The sequence below is a fragment of the Podarcis muralis genome, chromosome 9, assembly GCF_964188315.1.
Source record: "Podarcis muralis chromosome 9, rPodMur119.hap1.1, whole genome shotgun sequence".
Classification (NCBI taxonomy): Eukaryota; Metazoa; Chordata; class Lepidosauria; order Squamata; family Lacertidae; genus Podarcis; species Podarcis muralis.
This window is the reverse complement of record NC_135663.1, coordinates 60,751,111-60,773,925: the sequence shown is the minus strand read 5'-3', so window position 1 is coordinate 60,773,925 and position 22,815 is coordinate 60,751,111. Positions and strand designations below refer to the sequence as shown.

General features: G+C 43.0%; 1 protein-coding gene across 2 annotated transcripts in view; it reads right to left on the bottom strand.

Annotated features, from left to right (window-relative positions):
* Nucleotides 1-22,815, bottom strand: part of SMIM14 (small integral membrane protein 14) — a 28,504-nt gene continuing 5,689 nt past the window's right edge. Inside the window, exons 2-6 of one of the 2 annotated variants that reach the window (XM_028743527.2) lie at nt 20,815-20,894; nt 17,069-17,186; nt 13,032-13,080; nt 5,422-5,570; nt 1-4,394 (exon numbers count right to left, since the gene is read on the bottom strand). In XM_028743527.2, coding sequence (XP_028599360.1) covers nt 4,362-4,394; nt 5,422-5,570; nt 13,032-13,080; nt 17,069-17,143 — 306 coding nt within the window. In that variant the 5' untranslated portion in view covers nt 17,144-17,186; nt 20,815-20,894 and the 3' untranslated portion in view covers nt 1-4,361. The remainder of the gene's footprint in view (nt 4,395-5,421; nt 5,571-13,031; nt 13,081-17,068; nt 17,187-20,814; nt 20,895-22,815) is intronic. The other variant, XM_028743529.2, reaches the window with a different exon arrangement.

Genomic DNA, 22,815 nt, shown 5'->3' with positions numbered 1-22,815 from the left:
TAACTAATGGTTACTATTTATTTAGATCATTTTAAAAAGTGCATAGTACAAGCAAAAACCTTAGTTAAAAAACTGCAAATTCCCAAATGGCACAGATACGATTTTTGTCTGGCATGATTCAAACAATTTTAGTCTCCCAATCTAAACTATAAAAACACAAGTCACATTATTACTCATGTCTGCATCAGAAAATTAAGGCTAAGTGAACTGATATTCTATAAGCACATGTGAATCTAGGGTCAATGAAGATTTATGTCATCAGGATTTCCCTTTGTTTTGAAGCAAGTTAATAGGAGCTGTAGGATGGGATTTGATCAGGGCTGCAGTGTAGAATGTATGGGGGTATAGCTCTCTTCTCCCATTAAAACCCCCTCCCTGAAGCTGTTTAGCAGGTGGCGGTGACTTTAATTAGGAAACACCATTAGAAAAGAGGGTGATCCCGTCCTCAGTGCCATGGTCCTCATCCAAATCTTTTCCCTACTCCCCCGCCCTGTGTGGCTACTATTAACTTTTTTTTAAGTGTGAGAAAGCCTGATGCCATGTCTAGTTTGCATTCAAAGCATGTGTGTTTTAAAAAAGCATTAGAAACTAAAGCATAAACTGCAAGCCTGCTTTCTCTTTCCCATCAAGCAGGCTGTGCAGTGTCTCTCACTGAACCCTTAATATAAAGATCAAGTTCTAAGAAGATTCACGAGAAGTGAATCTTATAAAGAGGCACTCAAGGACACCTTCCTTCCTTTCCTCAACCACCACCAGTGTAAGTGTATTGGAAAAGGAGGGAGAATGCAGTTTGGGCCTCTCAGCAGAATATTTCCATTTCCCCTAGTACACTGGACTAGATGTTGATTGACAGCCCCTATTTCCCCACCATCCCTCCATCTGAAATCTTAAAGCAGAGGTTTTCAAACTGTTCTGGCAATCCTCAAGTTCCCTGCCAGGTTTGGCAAGGGTGCACAAACATGTCTGGAAGTCAGCTTCCAATGCCTAGCTCAGGGGTCTGCAGCCCGCGGCTCCGGAGCCGCATGTGGCTCTTTTACACCTTTGCCGCGGCTCCGGGGTGGATACTAGTGAGGGGAGGAGGTGCATTGTGCACCCTGACACTCCCCACTGTGGTGGGCGCTGTACTGGCTGTGACGTCGCATGGGGGCGGTGCATGCGTTAGTCACGCATCGTCCCGACGTCACCTTCCCAGTTTTGCGGCTCCCAGTTTTTTTCCCCTTCGGAAACGGGTCCAAGTGGCTCTTTTTGTCTTAAAGGTTGCAGACCCCTGGCCTAGCTGTACTATAGCATGCCGATCCATGCAGACCAAGAGCAACAGGTCCAGGTAGCTGGCATCATAGACAAAGCTAAATGTAATGAACACCACCACAATTTTTTAAAACATTATTTGAATCTTCTGCAACACAGTTTTGCTGCAGGTTAAGCAATCTGGAACAGCTTTTCTGATGCTCAAAAGACTGTCTCAAAGCGCAGTACGGATTGTTCTGCTTGATCCTAAGTTAGCAAGAATGTTAATCATCGTAAGTTGTGTGGGGTGGGTGAAAAAAAATTGCTAGTAGCGCCCCCACCCTGTAAACAAACTTACCATGGTACAATTTAGGACCCTTATTAAGGCATATTTATTCTACTGTAGAAGTGTAAATCACAATGAGATTGGTTTAAATTTGCCATGGCTTTTCCCATAACAAGATGAAAGGAGTCAAGAAGGGCCATAACTCAGTGTTGAAGCATCTGCTTTGCATGCAGAAGGTTCTAGATAAACCCTTGGCATTTCCAAGTAATACTGGGAATGTCTCCTGGGGGTGTCACTGCTAGTTAGTGTAGACCACAGCGAGGAAGATGGACCAGTCCAGTATAAGGCATCTTCCTCAAAAATATTTTTGTTCAAGATCCATATTTTAGGGGTCACTGATGCAAATTTAGTATAGGACCAAAGAACTGTTTTGCTTGTAGAGTTAGGCCATTATTGCTGCATTGCTAGGGGCTGCACTAGAATGATGGTCCCTTCCAACTCTACAATTCTGTAAATTATTGCAAGCCGTTTTGCTGCGATATTGCTAAATTGCTATAAAATTGTCAGTAAGAAGCTTCATAGCCAATCTAAAACATAAAAGGGTTCTTTTTGTTCTCTGATGAAGAAAAACAGGCAGAGTTGTTTTGTTTCACTCCCAGCTGCAGTCTTAGGAACACTTACTCAGATGCAAGCCCCACTGAACATAATAGGACTTCCAAGTAAACATGCACAGGACTGAACAGCATAATGTTCTTAAATTACTTATTGCATATGTATTTTCCTTTCCAGTAGTTAAACTGGAATTGCGAGTGCATGCATACCAAATCATCTAATCCATCTTATATTTTCCTGTTGGTCATTCCAAGAATAAAAGTAAAGGAGGGAGGCTAATTGAGAATGCGTAAGAAAAATGCAAATTACAATTGCTACATTTCATTTCTGGCAACCATAAATTATGTCTCATTGAAGAGTCTGTTCAAAGAAGCCAAATTTGAGGATGCTTTCAGCATTAAAGCTGTTCTACACATTGCATACTGAGATAGCAGAATTCTGGGCTGTACACTTGAGACTGCAGGTGGGAGGTGCATGCTTTTGAACGCTTCTGCACCTAGGAAGGGGATCTGAGCAAGATGTAAACTATTCCATCAGACACATAGGTTTCATGAGGCCTTCTCTAATGTGATAAGTTTCTTTGAAACAGGAAAGGTTTTAGCGTTCAGAACTATGACACCTTCCACACATCTGCAATTGCAAGTGGTACAGTCCAGAATTTTATCACCTCAACTTACCACTTCAGTTTCTGTGGTATACAGAATATCTCTTGCTGGGAATTTAAGCAGCACTTAAGATGTCTCTTAAGATGTCTTAGGGTATGTCCACAAGTGATCCTGAAGACTCCTTTTTGTCTCCTGCACACTTTAAGGGAAAGCTAAACATAGATAATGTAATTCATAACGCATAAAACAACATTTTAAATCCAAATGGCAGTCCTTAAAACTATGTTTAATATTTGCAAGCAATCTGTTCTATTTCTGTGAACATTTGGTGTCTTTACATTACTGCTTGCTGATTCCATCCATAAAAAAATGGCAGCTGGACTCTTGCCTTCGAGGCACAGCTCTGGCATGCTGTTTCTAAGAATATGAAAATGTTAACGCCTGAAAATAAATAATGCAGATTGGAGTGATGCAGCAAGTAAGTACATAGGATAAATCTAGTTCTGTGGACTTCAAAATAGAATGAGATTGTTGTATTTGGTCATTGTTTACCCCCCGGTATTTGAATAAGATGTATTGAGGTGTTCTGATTACAGTTCCACAAACAGTCCAATATGCATAGACTGCTTCCTTCTTTCAAAGGCTTCTAACAACTTCAATGACAGGGGAAATCCTTACAAATGCATCATTTTTACCTAAATACACCATGCTGTTGCCCTGCCACTGAACTGAATGGGAAACCTTTACAATCCAGAGCAGCTTCATGTGCACATTGGAGCCCTACATTTACAGAAAATAACTGGATATAGGTAGCTGTGGACTGTAATATCCACTACAGAGAAGTATACAGGTAACTATTTTTATTATAGGATTTGTAAATATTCCTAGTTTCAAATGTAACATTTAGTTATGCACTCTTTAGTTATCTTAATACAATACTAAATTTATTTGCTTGCTTCCAATAAATACATTTAATTTGGCCTTATTTTAGAGAAGGATGTACTTTGGACAACACTAACACAGATATAAATAGTAGAGAGAATCCCTGTGAAACAATTCTGGTTCGCAGGCACAGAGTAAATCCAAAGTTGTATAGATGAGATACAATTTGGGTTTTTCTAAATTGGGGAGGCTAATGTGTGGCCAGCTGGATGTTGCCAGACAATAATTTACACCATCTTTGACCGCTGGCCATGCTGACTGGAAATGATGGGAGTTTTAGTCCAGCAATATTAAGAGGAGCACAGATTAGCCACCCCTCTTCTAAATCAATTCTATAGATAATGGCACATTCAATGGGAACTTCTGCGCAGTTCCCTCCACTCCATAAATGTACATAGATCACGGAGACATTATTGGTGGACTGCAGGGAAAGAACTGTTTGAAAAATGACAACTAGGCTTTAATTTTCTTTTAGATATTATTGCAAAGTGCAATAGTGCCTAGAGTCCAATGAACATCAGCAAAAATGCCACATATGTTAACTTATTCAAATATAACGGGAGGGGGTGCAAAACAATTTTAAATGTACGGAGCAGAACAGTATTGTGTGCGACATAGAGGGGTATTCTGGTCACGTTCGTTCTTTTGGTCGTGCAAGGTTACAGTCGCTGAGCTTCCTCCAGTAAGGTCTAGTCCACAGGTGGAGCTGGTGGTTCTTGCCCCTGTGTGTCAAGAATACACTGATTTATATATTTTAATTTCATATAGCAGCCTGGTTTTCAAGACAGACATTCTATGTAAAGGGGCATGACATAATACAAATTAAAACACAGGCAATAAAATATAAAGCATCTACTTAAAACTACTGAAAGCTAGCGCAAATAACCCAGCGTAACTTAAAACACCATACATAACCAGAACTCAGCACTAGTTCTACTGCTTGCAGGTTACTCACTGAAGGCCATGACAAAAAGATGGGTCTTCAAGGCCCATTTAAAAGTATCAAGGGGTGAAGCTTTCCTCATGTCAAATGGGACTGAATTCCACAACAGCAGGCCACCACCAAAACGTCCCTGTTCTATGTGCCCGCCATTAGAACAATAGGAATGTGTACAAAAGAGAAGAAAGATTAGAACAGAAGAAAGAAATGTGCACAAGAGAAGAAGCTGTCCATTTCAAGATTTGCCGTACACCTTTTTGAGTTTGTTTCCGTTAGGGAATGCAATGGCAGAACCAGGAGTGCCAAGGACAGATAGAACTCTAGCTGAGTGAGCTACTTAGAACTGGAAGTATTCAGATATGTCTTCAGGCCTGGCAGTGAATAGAGATCCCCATATCACTGCCTTTGATAGACCAAGAAGATGCTTCCAGAGTGAACACAAAATTTATTAGAACCAGGAAGTGGGCATCTGTCATTGTCTAGTTAGCAGGGCAGACCCTCCTGTGCTGAGGACTGGTAGTCTTAGTGTCAGCTATATCGCTGGCTCAGTTCCATGCAAAACCACCACGAGTTCCAGCCTGATACTGATACCAGCTACAGTTTTGTAAACAGGAATGCAACGTCAGAATGGATGAGGAAAATGCATTACTGGCACAGTGTAGCACAATCTGCTAAAAGCTACATATGAATTGCATTTGTGTCTTGGTTTTTCTTCGAGAAACTCAGGCCTCTGCATCACATATTCCCCTCTCCCTGCCTCGTCGTTTGACGTTATATAGGGAGGTTAACTAAAACGTCGGAATACTCACATTATGTGGGCTGGATGGTTTTTCAGCAGTAAAAGGTCTTCTTAGGTTAGCAGGTCTCATCAAGAACAGTACCAGTGCCAGAACCAGCCAGCCCACCATTATCATTGTCACACTGATGTCATTATCAGCAGACGGATTGGGTCCTGGCACTGGAAGGAAAAGAACACATGAATTAAACAGAGTGAAGAATTTCAAGTCACTTTTTAAAATTAACTACAATTAAGGGGACCCAGATGGGGATTACGCAGCATTTTGGGAGAAACAAGAGGGTCAAGTTAAGGTAGAATCTCAGGCTTGACAGATAAGTTCAACTCTTGAAGGAGGGCTAACTGGCTTGGAAAGAGAAAAGTAGCTCCACCTCCTGAGTCACTGAACAAACACGGTCCCCTGTGAGTCACTGTACTGACTGTTAAGCCTTAACCTCAAGAAATAGATGACTATTTCTTAAACGCTGTCTGCTTCTTTTCCACTTTGTCTTTAATTGCTTTTAAACTGATCACAGGGCTAGTTATTTCATCCGTACTCATCTCTGAAAGTTTATGGTGCCATCTGGCAACTTTCCAACCGATGGATGCTCTCAGCATTCTCACTTCCATATTTATTTTCTTCCCTCTGTGTCTTTTACTTGCTGGTCAACATTAGCACAATTTTTGAAAATGTAAAGAGCGAATAATTGCTGATTGTTATCAAGAAGCCATCATCTACCCACTGACCAATATAAATTTTGTAGTGGTGGTAAATGGCTAAAGCTATTGAGGCCTCCACACTATATCCTCCCTCCTGATGGATATAGATATAGACACACATGCAGAACACACACATTTATGCAAAGATACAAATACAGTGGAACCTCTACTCACGACCACAATCCATTCCGGAGGCCCGTCCTTATGGCAAAATAGGTCGCTGGTAGAAGCGCCATTGTCCGCGGGCACATTTGGCGGCAGCCCGCTTCTGTGCATGTGCAGATGGCAGCAGCCGCTTCTACGTGTGTGTGAATCACGGCAAACCTGGTGTTTACTTCCGGGTTTGCCACGGTCACGACTTGGAACAGGCCTAAGTAGAGCGGGACGTAAGTAGAGGCTCTACTGTAGTCTAATATGTTTACATTCATATTATTTACTAAATTACTACCAAATTGATTAAATCCACAGCAGCAGTGCCTCAGTGATGCAAAGTGCCTTCCATCAGCTCCGGATAGGGATAGCCTAACTACTGTTGTCTATGCTCTGGTAACATGTAGGTTAGATTACTGCAATGCATTATACATAGGGCTGCCTCTGAAGCCGGTTTGGAAACTTGCTAGTGCAGAAATGGGCAGCCAGGTTGCTCACCAGGGCCAGACCGTTTGAGCATATTACACCGATCCTGGCCCAACGACACTGGCTGTCAATTATGGCCCAGTTCAAACTACCGGTTCTGATCTATAAAGCCCTAAACAGCTCAGGACCGCAATACTTCCAGAGCCACCTCTCCCCATATGAACCTAACCAGACCCTGTGATGATCACTTGAGGCTCTTATTCATGTGCTGCTTCAATGAGAGGTCTGGAAGGTGGCAACACAAGAATGGGCCTTTTCTGCAGTGGCTCCTCATTTGTGGAATGCTCTCCCCAGGGAGACTCGCCTGGCACCTTCATTATACACCTTTAGGCGCCAGGCAAAAACATTCCTCTTCAACCAGGCCTTTGGCTGATGAACATCCTATATCCTTTTAAATGTGTTCACAAGGGGGTGGTTACTGGTTTGGTTTGTTCTTGTTTTTATGATGCATTTTGTGATTTTACGATGTGCACTGCCCTGAGATCTTCGGACGAAGGGTGCTATACAAATTTAATGAATAAATAAAAATAATATAAAAACGGAGGGATTGCTCAGCCATGATTACTGAGCAGAGGGATGCCTCCACTCAGTCCAAACCTCCCACAGTCTGGCTTGATAAATAGTTTGGCTTGCTCTGTTAATCTTGCAGCAGTACAGAAAACTAATTCGGCTCAGAGCTCGGTACCAGAAGAGTGCTGCCATAAGAAGCCAAAGAACACTGAAGGCAGCAGTATCATGTAGTCACAGTTCTCAGAAAGCTGCTTTTCTTCTGTAGCCCACAAAACAATATCCCCCTAAACTTCTGGAGGCCTCATTTCACTCATCATTTTGGCAGCAACTGATGTGACCAGGCCTGTGAGAGACAAAAGCTAGATATCTGGGCTGCTGTGGAGTTTTACATCCATCAAATATTTTACAGATAAGCTGACCACTTCTTTAAGAAGATGTTCTCTTCAAGGCAACACTTGAAGCTCCTATTTCAAGGGCTGATCAGTTATCTGCATATCCGCCAAAGGAATCTCCTGTATGACATCCCTCTCAACGTCAAACTGCGAAAGAGACCTTCAGCTTCCTGGGGCAAAGGTTATTAGCAGTGTCCTTGGGGCTGGGGCAGAGAAGAAAGGCCCAGTAGGAAATAAGCTCAGAGTTGGAAGCAATTAAAATGATAAGATTTTTAAAACCTCAGGAGTAAGGTTTCTTCCTCCTCCTGTGACATAGCTCTGTTCAATATACTCCGAGCCTCTGGCTACCCACTCTTTTCCTCAATGTATTGCAAGAATACATATTTAAAAATGTAATCAAACTAAAGAGAAAGCAGTTAATATTTAATAATCTTATAGCATATTGTAAGAATTGCCAAGGTATAGGAAAAGTTTGAAACGTTTGTGGCATGCTTAAACATTTTCGTAAATTATCTTTACAACAGCCTATTTGTTCCCAGCTCACATCATGACGATAACCACAATCTTATGCAGAGGTTTTGCCAATGGGGCAGAGAGGAAGGGCCCTATCCTTGTGCTGTAAAGCAGGGATGGGGAATCTTTATGCTGCTGAGCATGGGTAGGCAAACTAAGGCCCGGGGGCCAGATCCGGCCCCATCACCTTCTAAATCCGGCCTGCAGACGGTCCGGGAATCAGCGTGTCTTTACATGAGTAGAACGTGCCCTTTAACCGTATTTTTCACCCTATAGGACGCACCGTCCCATAAGAGACACCTAGTTTTTTGGGGGGGAAATAAAGGGGGGAAATTTATTTCCCCCCCAGGTGCGGGGCTGGGGCGGGGGAAGCCCGAGCTTCCCCTGACACCAGCCCCCAGAACAGGCAATTCTCCGCAAGCCGTGGGAGCCCAGCGCCGGGCTCCCGCGCTTTGCGGAGAGCTGCGCTAAGTCTGGGCCAGGGGTCTGCAACCTTTAAGACAAAAAGAGCCACTTGGACCCGTTTCCGAAGGGGGGGGGGGACTGGGAGCCGCAAAACCATTGCAACATTTAAAGCATGCGCGCCGCTGCCCTCTGACAGCGGGCGGGAAGGTGACGTCGGGACGGTGCGTGACTAACGCACGCACCGCCCCCATGCGACGTCACAGCCAGTACAGCGCCCGCCACAGTGGGGAGTGTCGGGGCGCACAATGCACCTCCTCCCCTCGCTAGTATCCGCCCCGGAGCCGCGGCAAAGGTGTAAAAGAGCCACATGCGGCTCCGGAGCCACGGGTTGCAGACCCCTGGTCTGGGCACACTGAGCTCAGTGTGCCCAGGCTTCAGCATGCAGCCAACTCTCCGCAAGCCGTGGGAGCCCGGCGCGGGCTCCCACGGCTTGCGGAAAGCTGCGCGAAGCCTGGAGAGAAAGAGGGGTCGGTGTGCACCGACCCCTCTCGCTCTCCAGGCTTCAGCGAAAGCCTGCATTCGCCCCATAGGACGCACACACATTTCCCCTTCATTTTTGGAGGGGGGAAAGCGCGTCCTATAGGGCGAAAAATACGGTATTTAAAATGCATCTCTGGGTTATTTGTGGGGCATAGGAATTCATTCATTATTATGTTTTCCAAAATATAGTCTGCCCCCCCCAAGGTCTGAGGGACAGTGGACCTGCCCCCTGCTGAAAAAGTTTGCTGACCTCTGCTGAGAGGGTCGCATTCCCTCAGGGGTATTCTCATGTGAGACACATGTCAATGCCAGGCAGAGGAGGGCAGATGAGGTGCAGGAACAAAGTTATATGTATTAAATAATCCAGAATAAAGACTGCCCTTCTTCAGCTTTCGTCATGGCTAGCTCAGATTAGAAATCCTATGCAGGTCTTCTCAGATGTAAGACCTGAGCTAGGTTTGATGGGGTTATTTTCTGGAAAGCAATTCCATTCTGGCTTTAGTGAGCTATATATGTACACACCCCAATTTATTTTCACCAAATAAAATACTGCCCTTTCTGAAACTATACAGAAAGAGGGAAAGCACAATTTTAAAAGCTAAGAGAAGGAAGGAGGAAACAAAGAAGAAGGAAGAAACTGATAGAATGGAGAAATTGAGAAGCTACAGTAAATGTTGGAGGGCACACAAAATTAGCTGCGGGTTTGGGGGGAATTACACGTTGCACTTGGGCCCCAGGTTGCTCTCCACTGTGTTGCAAAGGGAGAAGCAACACGCCTTGGTGATAAGACAGAAGAAAAGTATGGTCTGAAGACACAGAAGACCACTACCTTGTTAAGCTAAGCTAGTTTGAGAGTGGTCAGTGCCCAAAAGGTAAGGTAAAATACCCCTGGATGGTTAAGTCCAGTCAAAGGTGACTATGGGGTTGCAGTACTCATCTCACTTTCAGGCCGAGGGAGCCGGCGTTTGAGCCAATCAAAGCTGACAGAGACAACTACAGAATTAGCTGCCCCCAGAAGAGCTACTCGGCCTGTACGCCAAGTTTCTGCTTTGGCAAGGTCTTTTCCCAATCTTTAAGGACATAACAGTGTCATTAGATGCCAATTTTACTTGCAAAAATACCATTTTTTTAAGTTTTTAAGTTCAGGAAGCACTGCTAGCCTATATTATCTCAAAGCAAATGAGTGCTGTTTCACTTTGTCTGGATGCAAAGACCAAACCCAAGAGCTTCACACTTCCACAGAAAGACTCCAAATGTGCAAAATTCAGGGAGTTCCCCTCTCAAGTCATCGTTTTCATAATGATTCATTCATCTGCAGCAATGGAACAGACGTCAGGCTGACTTCAGCAGAGCCCCTGCCCTCCTGCTTCCCAAACCAAACCCCACCCAAAGTTCCAGCCTTTACTGCTGTAATCATTGGCCAAAAGGGTTTGTTTGTATAAGTTGGGTCTCAGACAGGAAGCAAAATAATCATAGGCTCCCAAACCACTTGCTGCACTCCTCCAGCTCTTCATTCCTATCAGCAGATGTGACTAAGGGAAAACAACACGGCAGATGTCATAATTCCCTGCCAATTCGAGCTAAGCCCCCTCACCTCAAATCTAGAAATAAGCTTATTATTCCACTAGGCATTTGGTCTTTTCAGTTGATATTGGGGGTGAGTGGGAAGTGTCTGCAATTTTTTATTCGTTGTTTCCATCTTCTTTTCAACTGTTTTGAGTATGTTTCCCTGCCCCCCCTTAATTCTAATATGTAAGCCACCATGAGCGTTTTATATAAGAACAGAAATTGTGTGTGTGTGAAGTTCCTAAATGAATTGTGTGTGCCAGAATCTATAAATTCTATATGCAAGCCACCTCGAGGGTTTCATGTAAGACAGAAATTCAGGATATAATGTTCCCAAAGTCATTTGTGTGCCAGGATCTACACTCTCCAGAGCTCTGCTTAGGGAACCTACAATCTTCCAGATTCTGTTGGACTCTGATTCCCGTAAGTCGAGACAGCTTGGCCAATCAGGAATGATGGGAATTGGAGTCCGACAACATCTGGAGTTCCTCATTTCCGGTTTAAGAGAAGGCTGGGGGGAGGGCACAAAATAAATTCAGAAGAAAGCTAGTGACAGTGAATCTGGAGATGAAACTGAGAATCTAAGGGAGCAAATCAAAATGTAGTCTACCGAGCCATTCCCTGTTGACTACAGGCCCCCAGCATAGCTGTCAACTTTTAGATTTGAAAATAAGGGATCAGCAGCATCAAAAATAAGGGATCAGCAGCCTCACCTGTCCCGGGGAGCGTCAAAAATAAGGGATCAGCAGCCTCACCTGTCCCAGGGACAGTCTATGGGATATCTAACAATCCGGGATAGCAGTGGGAAACGGCGCTGGAATAAGCAAATTTCCCGCAAAAAAAGGAAAGGTTGACAGCTATGGCCCCCAGACGTCAAAGATACCATAGGCGTACAACATCTGCCCTTGCAGTTGGCTGGCAAGCAGCATGAAACCTCTGGGATGGCTAAGCCTGGTGCAAATATTAGCAGCCAGGCCTTCTGCCTTGCCTGCTACACAAAGCAGTGTATTCCTTAGTGCTGAACTTGCGGTTCCAGCATTTAGACAGCTGGCCATACAGTTAACTCTCCAGGTCTGGATACTCATAGCCTCTTCCTGGCCTCAACACACTTTATGTAAAAATTCCAAACATGTTCTTACTCACAGCTAATTCTCACTGTGTTTTTATATCACTCTTAAACATCCAAACGCTGCCAACCCCCTCCCCCTTTTTTTCAAGAGAGTAGGAAAGTTGGAAAATAAGACTGTAGTGTGCAATCTGGCATGATGAATCATGAACGTGGGTCTCTATCAGTGTACACTAGTACCTGGCTGGAACGGTTATGCATTCCAAAACTGGAAGATCAACTTCCAACTAAGAAAAAAAACTTCCTTTGGTTCAAATTACCAATACTACAAGGTATACAATGGCACGATTCTTTCTGAATTATCTAGGCCTTTTTCTGTTTGGATCAAAACGCATGCCCCTGAAATTTCTCAAAATGCTGTTTTGATATCCTAATCTGATGCTATTTTCACAGAGCAACACCCACCCCTAGCCCTCAGCCATGCATTGTCCCGTCCCACCCCCCACACTTTCTATTTTAGAAAACAAACCACTTTTAAGTTTTATTACAACTAAGGTATATAGAAAGTTGTGAACTAAAAGTAAAATACAGTTGCAGAGATAACAATCTAAAGCAGAAGTCCTAAGCAGGGAGAAAGGGCTTCTGAATCCTTTCTTATCCAGTGGTTATTCCGTTTATTAAAAAATCACCCCCTCCCAAATTGCAGCAAGAAAGCAGATGGGAGCATTTTAAATGGGAGGGAGGACCAGAGAGAAAACCTAAGAAGTATCTCCCTGCTTCTGTGAAGTTCTCCCACTTTAGAGTGCAACAATCCCACTGGTATTTTGTGTAAAGAAAAGAAAAAGGTGAAAAGGTGAAATATGAAACTCAGTCTAATGCACATTTAGCCCTCAGACATAATCTCTTCCTTTGCATCTACTCCTTAACACTAATTATTTTAGCCCTGAAATTAGCAGGTCTCTCCCACTTGCCATTTCCATTGATGAGAGTGCCTTGTTAGATGGGGAACCAGAGTATGGCCTCCTTTGTATTGATGCCCCCCACAGCTTAGACCCCCCAGAAAGCTTTCAGATCTGATCTGAAGATGGCATGCTTAGACATTATTCTGTCCAACTATCTTCCTGTATTTTGTAATGCTTGTGGCTGTTGTTTTATTGGTGTTTAAATTGTATTATTATTAATTTTTGAATATATTTCTGTTGATATATATAAAAACAGCTGTTGAGTTGCTTTGTGCTGGAAAGCAATATACAAAAGCGTTTAAAAATATACATGCAAGATTTCCCTATTACTCACGTTCCTGAAGGCATTCCGTGTCTGTGCAGTAGGATTGGGATTGGCGTAACTGAAATGAAGAGAACAGAAACTTGCTTAGAGAAAAAAGAGACTTCATCCGTTCTAAGATTTGTGGGTGAGTCTTCAGAATTTCTGAAATCAAATGAACGTTGGAGAGTCGAGTGCAAAGTCTTGGAAGTTAACTATTGTTAACTACATGGGTTTTACTTTCAAAAATTTACTTTTATATCAAAATTCTTTATTTTTCAGCTTTTCAATAAGTGCTAGAAATTTGGTGATATTCATTGATCGGAAAAAGATGTTCCTTTTTTTTTTAAGTAGCCCCTCCCAATACACCGCATCACAGTTGGCTTTTGAAACCAAAACAGTTGGCTGTACAATATGGAGGAGCTGCTATTAAAAAGAATGAAGTGCGGACCAATTCCAAATCTCTAGCCAGACGCAACCTTCTACTGCAGGCTTCCTCAAACTCGGCCCTCCAGATGTTTTTGGCCTACAACCCCGATGACCCCTAGCTAGCAGGACCAGTGGTTAGGAATGATGGGAATTGTAGTCTCAAAACATCTGGAGGGCAGAGTTTGAGGAAGCCTGTTCTACTGGATCAGAAAGAGCAGACCTAAACCAGATAGATGTCCAAATGAGCATCTCAGAGCAAATGAGGTCTCACCACACTACATCATTTTCAATGGAATGCTCACTTGGGGACAAACTATGTTATATCAAGCATGTTTTTAAAAACACCATGCTGAGCACTAGTGGCTTTAATTTCCAAAGAAAAACAGCTAGACAGGGTCTTGATCCAGATTAGGGCACTGTACCAGTTTCCCTGCCAAAACCTGCCCCTCCCTTCCCAGCAGCTGCTATTTGTCCTTAAAGGTACCGTTCGCAGAAAAACGTCACATCTGTGTACAAGGAGCAGCTGTGGGGTGGATTTTTGGCAGGGAAATAGCTAAGGGTCTCGTGTGACTATGCTTCCTTTACAACAGAAGCGGCTCGCTTAGACGTGCTTTTTAAAAAGCATGTTTAATGTAGCAATGTAATTTGGCCAAATACAACAACACTCAGACGAACCATCTGATGTGCATTCATTTACCCTGCAATCATCCCACGAAACTGAAAGGATTATGGGGTGGTGGGTGGACCAAGAAATCTAAGAACGCATGCCATAGGTCAACCCCAACCCCATCCTTTAAATTTTGATGGTGATTCTCCAAGGCAGATTTCCTAAGCACAAGTCCCTCCTCCTTTTTTGTTCCAGTGCTATCAGATAAGTGTTCACCTATGCAATTTGCTTCACTTCCATCTTTTTATAGTGGCCAGCCCTTGATCCCTTCTGTATTGGAGGGATAGGGGAATTAGAGATTTGAGCACACACAGGATTTCCCCAACTATATTGAAGGTTTCTGACACCTGTCCTTTCTCCTGTTTTAGCATCAACATAAAACACACACTTTACAATTAGAGAGTGAACGTATCAATAGGTTCAGCTTTAATTCTTGGCAAACGGAAAACTCTCTAATTGCTTCTGCTTTGACTTTGATCTAGCAAGCTCTTTCAATAAGCTTTGCAGAACATGAGTTGTTCCAATGAGGGAGAGCTCTGCACAAGACTGCAGACATTTTGCAGACGTAGATAAGGATAAACTCTACCTAACACATTTTGAAATTTGATTTGAATGAATCACACTTTTCATTAATTTCAGTGGGGCTTAATTGCAGGTGAGCTTCAAGCAGATTGTGTCCAGTGGTTTGTATTATGTGACATACTACCATATTTACCAGGTAAAAACAGAAATCATATAAGCATAACTTACTGTGTTTTTAACTTACACCACCATTCTAAAAGGGGCCCATAAACACACACTTTGCAGTGTTGCTTCCCTACCAAAAGAGGGCAATGTTGATGTAGGCAAGATAGAAAAATAATGGAAAAATATATAGTAGTATTAATAAGATCCCTAGAGATAGCCTTGCCTTTATTATACACATTGTGGAGATAAGGTTATAGGAAATGGGCACCCACAAGAGATAGTTGCCCCCTGGTGAACCTAATTTCCAGCTTCCATTTTTCAAAAAGCAAGTATTTAGACCTCGTAGAACTTGAGATATGATCTCCCCTTAACAGACAGACTGTGTGCCAGTTTCATTTCCCTCCTCGGCAGTTTTAAACAAAATTCATATACAGTAATCCCTTCAAAAATGTCCCTCCCTCACATTTGACACAAGATGCAGTATGTTAAGGATTTTGTGTTTCTAGAATTCTCACACACACACACACCTCTCACTGGATTCATTTGCATCAATACCCCCATGACTCCATCCTGAACCTATTTTATCTGATATAGTCTCAACTGACTTTGACGAAGTTGCCGATGACAACTGTTATATATATCAGGCCTCCAACATTCTGGGGTCTGTGGCCGCATTTGCAATGTGGGCACAGCTGCAAAAAGGCTGGCCCGGAAGGACACAGCAATTCACAAAACGGCCACTGTGGGGACGTGGAGAAAGACTGTGGTTACTACTGCAAGAAAACATCCATTTCACAGAAGGAAAACTGATGAGAGGCTAAGAGGCAAAAGACCTTGGCCCTCCAGAAACTTAGCAGAACACATGGCTGGGATATATGAGCCTCAAAACACAAAGCTACTCATTGGAACCTAACACTGTTCACAATTAAATTTCCCCTAAATCACCTCTAAATAAAATTAAAACCTCACACACATATGCTCATCCTACCTCTCCCAGACCACACCACTAGGCCCCATAGCCTCCATTTTTTCTTCTTGTTCCCTATCTTTCTTTTAGCTAGGCACAGATGCATATTTCCTGTCTCCTTATCACTCCTTTAAGTCAACATGCTAATCCTAATTTTTATCTGTCCTCTCTGCTGGACAGAACCGTTCCTTCTCTTCAATGACTGCCTGTTACTGCAACCATCCGTTGCTCATGGCAAAGGGAAACTACCAGCCACAGTAGATTGGTTTTGTGATTCCTACCCCTCGTAGGTTAATGGAGCTTGAATTAGTAGGATCCTTGGGTTGCTGACATCTTGTTTACTGCATTTGTTTATTCAAAGCATTATGGAAAAGCTCTGAGTACAGCTTTTGAGTGCCCTCAGGATTGCAATGTAAGAAGACACGACACAAAAGGAAAAAGTGGTGAGTCAGGACGAGGAAAGCGAGCAAATGAGGGACCTAATTCTTAAACGTTCAAGGTTCTTATCGTGGCCAGCTTGGACTGAAACAGGATGTTCACTGTTCGAAAGGCTCCTGAGGAATAGATTCCTAGAAATGATTATAACACACCCAGAAGCTGCATTTTCCCAACAGTCAAGTGGATCCCCAGCCTGGTTCCAAGTAAAATGCTGTATTTTCCCTCCCACGAGTTAAAAAAAATTAAGTCCTTTCTAAACTTAGGTACAAGCCTGTCAATGTTATGGTACTTTTCAATCTTGTTGTTTTAACGATCTCCCACTGAAACAAAGGAGTATTTAAATATGGCTGGATCATTCCTTTATTTTCCCAGTTCTTCTCTTTTATACACACGTTGGATAGTCTCCCATGACACCATTCAATTGCAGAAGTACTTGTATAGCCCTTTAAATAAATCTAAGAAGCAAACCTCCAGCCAATCTACTTTCCCCCTAGCCTTAGACAGCGCTTTGTTTCCATGGATTTTATCTTGACTAGTTTCTAAGACTGTGCCGCTCATCTGTGCCAGAGTGCATATCTCCCTGAAATGTTGAGAGAGGGGAGGGGGAGGAAGAACCCACTCCCAAGGACTCACCCTTCTTTTTGACAGCACAAGTGAAATCGACAATGCTCAGCTGGAAGGTTTCCCTATCACCTAACAGTGTATCTACCTGTCCATCCTATAGATAATAGATGTAGCCCCTTGAAGGACTTGCGGAAAGACTGCACTAAGAAAAAATTATGAGATTGGCATGCACTTTGAAAGACTGCATGAGCAAGCGCTTAATAAGTAGCTATGCAGTAGCTATGCAATTGGCGGAACGTAAAGGCAAATGTCTCTCACCAGATTGATCAGCCTCCTCATGGCATGTTCATGGGAGCAGATACACTCGCAAGGATCAAATCCACCTTCTGCCATGGCTATTCAGATGAAGCTAAAACCGGTCCTTGATAGCGAACACCTAGAAAAGACAAGGGGTTGTGTGTTAGCTACACTTTGTTTTCCTTTTCTGTTCACACAAAGGTTTACCCATTTTCGTTCAGGCTAGAGTCTAAACTGGAATTGAGGCCAGCAATTCAGAATAACCTTTTCCCCTTGTGGGGAAAGCTCAGGCTGCACCAGGCAAAAGAAGACCTCTTTCCCATCGCCAGTTTGAGTTTGAGAGGACAGACCACGGGATCACACTCTGAGCGCACCATAAAAAAAATGATGCGCTTTAAATTTGGCGCCTTTTTCTTTTTGAAGATGTCAGCTTCAAAACGCTCCTGATAGATATGGGGCACAAGTCCAGCAAAAGCCAGTCATAGCTAAGGAATACTTAAAACCCATGGAATGGGATCTTTTTGCAATTTAAGTTCCTTGGACCAGAAGGATTTAAAAGCTGCAACTAGCTTTACTCTGAAGTGAGTCCAATTTATTTCAATGTAGTTTACCCGTAAAGAAATATGCTTTGTCTGACGTACCTTATCTCATCCCACCGCTCTTTCGTCATGCACGGCCCAGAAACTTCCTGACTACAATTCAGATAAAGCTGAGGTCCCATTGAAATCAGAAGAACACGTCACAATTAACTTAAACTTCCAGGGCACTTAATCTCTATTAACCTTGGCTGGACTGGGTGGAGCTGCCTTTTGCAAAATTAATCATTTCATTGCCAAACTCCACAGGGACAAAAACAGTGAGGGGGCAGTTCTACAGCTGTTTCCTTATGTTGCCTAGAAAAAGTATATTTTTCCTTCTATATTCCACCACCACCCCATGCAAATTTAGATATTGCCCCCTGTAATCCAGGTGGGAAGTAGGATAAACAGAAGACACAGAGAAAAATCACACATTCCAGGGGAAATACAGTTTCCCATAATTCAGAGAGGTTCATTGCAAGGGAAAGACCAGTGAGCACGAGTATTTAGTAGTTCAGTGGTACAGCATGTTCAGAGACCAGACATAAGCCCAACTGGGGGGGGGGAGTGTGAGAGGGGTTGCATTAAGATAATCAGTGGGTAGGGAAGGGGTCGAGTTCATCCTGCCTGCCAATTCACTTCTGCAAACCTCTTCATTCCTGCATAACTATTAATCAACAAACATACACATTAAGGAAATAATGTGTTTGCTGAAGCAATGTGGCTGGTCTATATTTGTAAGCCTACGCATGAAGAGGAAAGAGAAACCTCCATGTAACTTCTGAAATGTACTGATCACAAGTTCTAATGCTATGTGATATACTTCAGTAACAATATAATAAATGTATTAAAGGGCACAGGAGCCATTTTAATGATCTGGTGTGCCTCCAAATTAAAATTCAACTCCTTCTGGACTCCCAGTAGTATATCCTCCTCCTGAGCATTCAGCAAGCAAAAGGATTATCAACTGCTTCGTACCAAAGCAATGAGGAAGTTTACAATGAGGTTTACAACCTCTGATAAACATGGGTAGGTAAACGCTCAGTAAGAGGAAAGCGGGTGGGTTTTAATGCATTTTTAATTCCGTGTTTCAAATAAAGTGGCATTTTGCACCTTCTCAATTTAATAGCTGTATGATGTGTTACAATCGATGTGTCAGAGAGCACACGCTTTCTATAACAAACTTTTCCTATTGAGATTTTCCGAGACCAAATCTGGGAAGATTTGCTTAGACCTGGCATGGAGAACCTGTCACCTGCCAGCTGTTGCTACATTACAACTTCCATCTCCCTGAGCATTGTCCGTGCTGGCTCAGACTCACAGAAGTCAAGCTCCACAGCATCTGGGGGACCACAGTTTTCCCCATCCCTCTCTGACTCTACAAAGTTGAGCCCAGGATCCACGGCAAACTTCATATCTGCAGTCTTCTTGTTTGGTGATCACTTGTAGCCAAGTAAGATTGTCTTCCATGAACACGGTCTTAACAGTGAGTCTGTAAGTGACTGTGGAGGCCAATTCTGGATCCACACATCCTTCCACAGTGGGAACATAGGGAGTTGATCATGGTAAGGGTTTGCCAAAGGTGCCTTCCTCTTAGCTAGTTTCTCCCTTTCATCCTGAGTTTGAGCATCTTCAAAGCCCATGACACCTTTGGTAAAGGCTGTTCTCTAATTGGAGTGCTCGCAGGCCAGTGCTTCCCAGTTGCCCGTGTTTATACTACATTTTTTTAGATTTGGCTTGAGACAGTCTTTAAACCTCTTTAAATCTGCAGTACTGGACTAGATGAATTGGCATTCTGGCACAAGCGCACACACAATGTGAAACACTAATTGGAATACAACCTACAGCTACGAATGGAAACCCACCAGAGGCTTGATAAACCTTTGCTTGATACCCAAGGTGGGTGGGGAGAGATACATAGCGGACAACAATGCATGGTTTCTGGAGCACATTTACACTTGTTCAATTCAGCTCAGTAGGAGTGGCCTGCTGGCAACGGAGTCTATGAGTCCTATCTTTATAGCTTCTTCATATAGTCCACACTTGGCATTGTTTCCTAAGCCTCACCAAGCAGATCACATGATAAAACCATTCCTAGACCTTTATCACTCAGGTAGGGGAATCACTGAACGGTCCTTTATTTTTTATTTTTTAAAAAAAACAGATTTAGAAAAGTAGATGTCAACGGAAGGGTTTTGAAAGGCAGTGAAATTCCCCCATCACCACTAAATTGGTGGAACATTAAATCCTGCTTTCAAAAATTGTACAATACAGATTTTTAGATATGATAATGATGTGCCCTGGCCCAAGACCTACCAGTTCTCTAATGCACCTCTACTTAATTTATTGGAGACAGGTACAATCCAGTTTACTGGCAAGTTTATGTAAGTCAAATTGGATGAGTTTTTTGATGATATAATATCTTAGTGACAAGCATTCATGCAGAAGGAGCACAAGTTGCTATTGCGTTTTCAAGATTTCACGTGGGAGTTCATCTGGAAGCATAATGATGCCATATATTACCCCATATGATGGGGCAAAAAGCACGAGTAAATGTGTTGCAAAAAGCACGAGTAAATCATATGACCTTCACAACCCTCAGAAACATTATAAAAGGACAAGAACACTTCTTTCTGGTTGTACCTATTTAATGGGTACAGTTCCTGTATTAATTGGTTTCTAGTATTGCAACTCAAATCATTTACTGGAACCTACCTGCTAGTTACACCTGTTTGACTGGTGTAACACTATACAGGAACTACAGCAAAGTTCAAATTGGGACGAGGGGGGGGCAGGAGATGTAACGCAACGTGGCACCATTTTTATGATGCAGCAATTAAAATGCACAGGTTTACAAAACCAAAATGTCAAAATTGTGTTTTCTGGGTTGCACGAAAATGTACAAATTTAAAAGAGCCTTTTGTAACATCACACAGTTCAAAGGTTAATTGTTTGATAAGTACCAATATTAGCAATGGGTGTGATTCAATGCATGTCACTGGCTCACTACTGTACTCTTGCATTGAGTTTACTTACAGAAAAATTGTTTACTTAATCTTTATTATATTTTTAGCTGCCATATGTTAATGCCCAGGTGACATATGGTAAAAATAGTTAGAAGCAATCCAACGTCATCAGTACAAGTATTAATAAGTAAAATGGATTTCAATTTGTGCAATGGAACTTTACCTTCCTTTTCTCTACACTGCCGACCTCTGCACCCCTCCAAAATCTGCTATAGCCGCCAATCCTCAGGCGCAGGTTTTGAGCTGAAAGGAAAAAGAAGGTGAAGTCCCACTGCAGAAGTCTGTTCTATTTCCACCGAGTCTGCATTGGATACAACCCTATATCTGTTTTATTTACTAATTTGTAAATACAGTATTAAGGGATGCGGGTTAAACCACAGAGCCTAGGACTTGCTGATCAGGAGGTCGGCGGTTCGAATCCCTGCGACGGGGTGAGCTCCCATTGTTCGGTCCTTGCTCCTGCCAACCTAGCAGTTTGAAAGCACATCAAAGTGCAAGTAGATAAATAGGTACCGCTCCGGCGGGAAGACAAACGGTGTTTCCGTGCGCTGCTCTGGTTCGCCAGAAGCGGCTTAGTCATGCTGGCCACATGACCCGGAAGCTGTACGCTGGCTCCCTCTGCCAGTAAAGCGAGATGAGCGCCGCAACCCCAGTCGGCCACGACTGGACCTAATGGTCAGGGGTCCATTTACCTTTAAATACAGTATAATTGACTAAAAATACTAGTCCAGCAATTGTTAAGCTATGGGGTTCTTTAAAAAATATTCCGTAAGTGAATACTTCTTTGCACAGTGAAGTTTGTCATTTTTATAAGCCAATTCACAAAAACCTGTCAGACAAGTTAGTGGCATTTTGAGAAATGCCCAGTTCCACGTCTCACTATGACAATTTGCTCATTTTGAGTGGCTGCTGAAGCGTGCACAAATCTAAAGCTCCTACCACATTACCAGTAAATCACTGACGTTTCAAATGCAAATGGCCAATAACCAAGGCAAGCCCGGTATCCTATATATTTACTAGCTTGCACAGTGCAATAAATAGGTTCCTAAATGCCATGTAAAACTGTGTATGCAGCGGGAAAGACCCACACCCTTTGATACATTTTCAGACTACGTTTTAGCTGCTTCTACCAAGCTGCCTCTTCTACCTTTATGAGGCAAGTTTGAATACCCATAGCCCAAAAGTCCATCTTGGTGTTCCATGTTTCACAGGGAAAAGTGAAAGGTTGGCTCCAGATTAAGTCAGTTGAATTTGGGTTCCACTGAAATCAACTGGAAAAATTATTCATGACCAAGTAAAACTAAATTAGAGCACTGATGGGTTGGATCCAGATTAAGAACTTTCTAGGACTTGCATCAACTATTCTTCCATGTCTTGTGGGAGTACAGTGGTACCTTGGGTTACATGCGCTTCAGGTTACAGACTCCGCTAACCCAGAATTAGTACCTCAGGTTAAGAACTTTGCTTCAGGATGAGAACAGAAATCGCGCGGTGGCAGCGGCGCAGCAGCAGCGGGAGGCCCCATTAGCTAAAGTGGTGCTTCAGGTTAAGAACAGTTTCAGGTTAAGAACGGACCTCCGGAATGAATTAAGTACGTAACCAGAGGTACCACTGTACTATAAGAATTATGAGACCCTAATACAGTGGTGGGGGACCTCTGACCTCACCTACCTATCAAAATGACCTGCCAGAACTCGGAGGGGGGGGGGAGATAAGGATCTGGCCCACCAGCTACAAGAGGTTCCTCACCCCTGCATTAACAAGTGATGTAATATGGGAGGGACCAAGTGAGAACCAACCTTTCAGGGGCACATTTGATTACAGCCCAGTGCAACTATCCATAAACATGGATTTCCCAGGCCCAGCACAAAACATTTTGCTCCAAGAACAGAGAAACAAACGCCTCCCCTCACCACAACAGTACCCAAGGCTGGTCTTCACACAATGAGGCAGAAAATGGCTCCCCACTTTCATGACAGTAAAAACACAATTTAATGATGCACAAAATTGGTTGACTAATAATAATAAATTTTATTTTTACCCTGCCCTCCCTGGCCAGAGCCTGGCTCAGGGCGGCTAACACCAATAAAATTTCAGTAAAAACATAGTAAGAAAAAAAGAAAAAGAAAAAAAACACAATTTAAAATACAGGTTAAAATGCAAT